General features: G+C 33.7%; 1 protein-coding gene across 1 annotated transcript; it reads left to right on the top strand.

Annotated features, from left to right (window-relative positions):
- The first annotated feature begins 1,258 nt into the window (after positions 1 to 1,258).
- LOC125187483 lies at positions 1,259 to 3,821 on the top strand. Its single transcript, XM_048084081.1, has 5 exons — positions 1,259 to 1,394; positions 1,815 to 2,531; positions 2,610 to 2,937; positions 3,008 to 3,120; positions 3,487 to 3,821. The coding sequence occupies exons 2-5, from the start codon at positions 1,816 to 1,818 to the stop codon at positions 3,536 to 3,538; spliced, it is 1,209 nt and encodes a 402-aa protein (XP_047940038.1). The 5' UTR covers positions 1,259 to 1,394; position 1,815; the 3' UTR covers positions 3,539 to 3,821.
- The last annotated feature ends 298 nt before the right edge of the window (positions 3,822 to 4,119 follow it).

Below are 4,119 nucleotides of genomic sequence, written 5' to 3'. Positions count from 1 at the left end.
TTTCTCAATGATTTAATTATCTATGAGATTCTAGTATTTATAGAATCCGCAACCCTAGACGGTTCGACGTTCCTAGTTCGTCTCGGGAAAGAACCGACAAGAAAACCCGAGGATATTATAAACTAGACCCAAACGATATCTTGCCTTGCAAGATATCAAAAGAATACAAAATATAACATAATTAAATAACAAGAAATAAGTCTAGCAATGGAAATATAATAAAGTAAAGATATTCAAGGATCTTCACTTCTTCGGGCGTGAATGGGCTGCTCATCGTCGCCTGGTTCCCGGTTGGGTTCGAGTCCCTATCACCTTTAGTTGGTTTTAATGTTTACCATTTGGCAATTGGCATATAAGATGTGGGTCGGTACAAATATGTCTTAAAATTATAATAATAATAATAATAATTATTATTATTAATTAAAACTTGTATCAGGAACCTTCTTTCTAAAATAGATTTTTACCACATTAACTGGCCTTATTTGTTTATATGTTGCTTTTCATTTATTTTACGAGATTTGCAGAATATATGATTGAATTAGATTTATTCAATCATTAATTGAAGTATGGAAAATAAGGATAATAGAATGTAGTATATCCAAAATTAGATTTCGTGTTATCAAAATTTTAATTAATAAAGTTTATATTTAAATGTGAGAAAAATTGGCGTCACAACCTTCGTCATAGCATCGTGTTTTCGTTTGTATGCTAGTATGTTTGTTTAATTGGTTTTCAATTTCGATTCTGAATTGCAGAGAGTGTTTATCATCTTCTTAATTAAGGCCGATTTGGTTGAAGAGCTTTGGGCACATAGGGGAGGGGGCGTAGTCCGAAGAAATTGTGTAATATAGATAATTTTTGTTGTATAACTTTCCTTTCATGTAATACAACGAAGATTTAGTTTTCAACTTTTATTTATTAAATCAACAGTTTTTTTCTAATTATTTTTAGTCCAATAATTTTAATTCTAATTGAATTAAAATATATAATCAATTGATAAAACAATGTCATTTGTAGCTTGTGCGTGTCCATTATTGCTGTGGATGCATGTGGTTGTGAAAAAAAAAAATTGGATTGTCCACCAAAGCGTCCAATATTGTGGACAATCTTAGGTACTTTGGTGGTATGGTCAGTATTTTGAAAATTTTAGTAATTAATTAGTTCCTATGGGAAGTGTGTTATTTGGGGTACAGCTGTAGTAATAAAAAAAATAGTGTTTCAGTCCACGTCAAATTATAACTGGTGTAGCAAGAAATATTTTCAAATATGGAGTAGGTGATCATTCGTTGACCTTATAGACGCTGGATTTTGGGTTCCATTCGCTTTCTATGCAACAACAGTGACGATTCGGAGACCGTAGACTGTGAAAGGAGCCGGCGTTGATTTCGTGCAAGGTTTGATCTCTGTTCACCGATTCTTATCTACTATTCGCACCACTGTTGTTTCGATCTGATTTTTTAGTGACGTTTAAGCTTTATCAAATCTTGATGACAGATTTCATAGCTAGCCAGCCTGTTTTAAGAAATTTATTCCATCCAGCTTATTAATGACATTTATGTTTAATTACTTCTAAGAAACCTCCTTTCTTTTTTATTTAAATTTTCATGTATTTGATCAACAATATTTTATTTTGTAAATCGGCTATACTTATTACACTAATATCAAGATGTAAAGATCCCAAAATCCATATTTTTATTAGTCAGTATGATTATTTAAATTTTTATGTACCGCTTTAGATCAGATGATATCAACATTCATAATCAAGTATACAATTCCCATAATTAATTTGTATTGTATGTGATTTTTTAATATAGAATGGAGCCAGCAGAACAACGTGATATAGAGATAGGATTAGTCAATGGGAAGTTTAGTTACAAAGTAATGCGTGATCCTAATACATCTTTGAAGAAAGCCTCTCTATCCATGCCAGACAATGCGTTGAATATAACAATCTCGTGCACAGTCTTCACAAATGACTTTGATTGCTATACCACTCAATCTCATTTTAATGAAATCGAAAATTCCAACACCCTCCATATGATATTATTTGATGAGGGAAACAAGTGTTTCCTAGCTGAGGATCTACACTGCACTCTAGATGAGTGGTTAGAAAAGAAACTTGTAGAAAATATGGGTAGGAGGGAAGCGTGTGAGTACTACTGTAAAGATGGTACTCATATGCTTTGGTGGAGGAAAATCATGAAAGAGTTTAAAGATGTCTTTGGCCCCGTCACTTATGGCCTTGCGGCAATTCATCGAGCCAAAGCGTTTCATGGAAATATTCTAAATGGTGTTGCGATAAAAATCAAACAAGACGGTACTCCAATTGGCATACTTTTCAACATGACCAATGATCCAAAACAAGAGACGGCAGAAAATATCAAACAACTACATTGTGATGACATAAACGATATGAAGATCCTAATGGAAAGGGCTTTTATGTATCCATTTGACGTATCTAAGGTTCCTCTCTCGGAGGGTATTACGAGTGATGAGTGTAATTACTTATGCTTAATGCAATTGAATAAAAGGTACTAATATTTGTTACCCATTTATTATAATATTGCGAATTAAACATTTGCATACTTAAAAAAAAAATTCTTATGTAGGGTGTCAATTGCGGATACGGAGGCTCAGTCTTTGAAGGGAACTTGGGGTTTAAATTTGGCAATCTTTTGGGATGAGATAGAACAAATAGCTTTTATGAAGAGGGTGTATCGTCTCATATTTGATGCATTGCCATTGTATTCTTTTTATGATCATTTCCCTATAGACTATTTTAAGATGTATGATTGGACTAAAAAAGTTAAGAGTTATGGATCTCATAAGTTGAAAACTGTCTTGAATTTCAATTTCAATGGTCACACGTCTTTCGACAAACGCAGCGCCAAGCATGGGATGGATAAACTTCGATTTTGGAGATGTTGTATTGAACATGTAAGATGTACTATATATATAATTATTATATTTTTTTGATTTTAATATTTAATTTTGTATTTAATTACAGATGGAATTAAAAGATGGTAGCAATATTGAAAACCATCGTGAGCTTATGAAGATCTTCCCAGAATTGTTGTTTGAGGTTGTCGAAGTCTTCCATCATACACTCCATTTGAACGAGTAAGTTGTTGGAATATATAAGATATATGTTGGAGGAGTAATTTAGTTTGGAGATATATTTGAGAGGAGAATGGGTAGAATATATGAAAAATGTTTTAGGAGGGGTTGTGATGTAACTCTCTATTTCTCAAACTTTCTTAAGTTTTCAACTTCTTCAACTTGTGCAAAATGGTATAACTCACATATTTATAGGCATACATCTCACATTCTAGAACAAATATCTATATATTCTCCTACTACATTCTAGAGAATTCTATTACAAAAATTAAGTTTATTAATTTTAATTCCAATATAAGTTTGGTCAGTTTTAATTACTCTTTTAGCTTATATGTTTTCTCAATATTTTTATTATTTCATTTCATGCAGTTACTGGCCAAGTATCGTATCCCTATTCAAAGACATGGGATGGGATAAGTAGGGTGGGAGAAATCAACAAAAGAATTAGGAGCTTACCTTCTGTTAATGACTCCCTCTGAAGTATTTGCTCGAGTAGCTTCTCTCTAAAGTCTAAACCTCTGTAACTCTCAACTGCTTCTCTTTACTTGTCGTTATGGTTATGAAAATCGTCTGTGAAAGATTATGAAGATTATGATAGAGAGCATGTGTGTAGATATTGCAGTCTAAATTATTCTCCTTGTTTGATTGTGAAAGATATAAGCTGCAGATTTATGATATTCTGGTTGCACTTGTTTTTTTGAGTTTATTCTTTAGCAAGTGCTTATTTGGTAGGTAAGATATAGGCCAAGATAGTAGAGTTATTATGGCTTAACAGATGTTTGGTAGCCTACTTAATTTTCTCTCTCCAACACTCCTCACATATCCCCACACGGCTTGAACTCGTCGTAGGCAATGACGACGCGGGCCCAGAAACCGCTTCCCGTCTGATCCGCTCCAACAGCTGGATCCTCCGAGATTGAATACCACGCCTTTGTCACAACAATGGACTTCTCCTGCGAGTAGTACAAACCGCCAAAACGGCTCTGGCCGCCACTCCCGCCC

Source organism: Salvia hispanica, chromosome 5 (genome assembly GCF_023119035.1).
Source record: "Salvia hispanica cultivar TCC Black 2014 chromosome 5, UniMelb_Shisp_WGS_1.0, whole genome shotgun sequence".
Taxonomy (NCBI): Eukaryota; Viridiplantae; Streptophyta; class Magnoliopsida; order Lamiales; family Lamiaceae; genus Salvia; species Salvia hispanica.
Note: the sequence above shows the minus strand (reverse complement) of the source record. Positions and strands in the feature narration are given on the sequence as shown.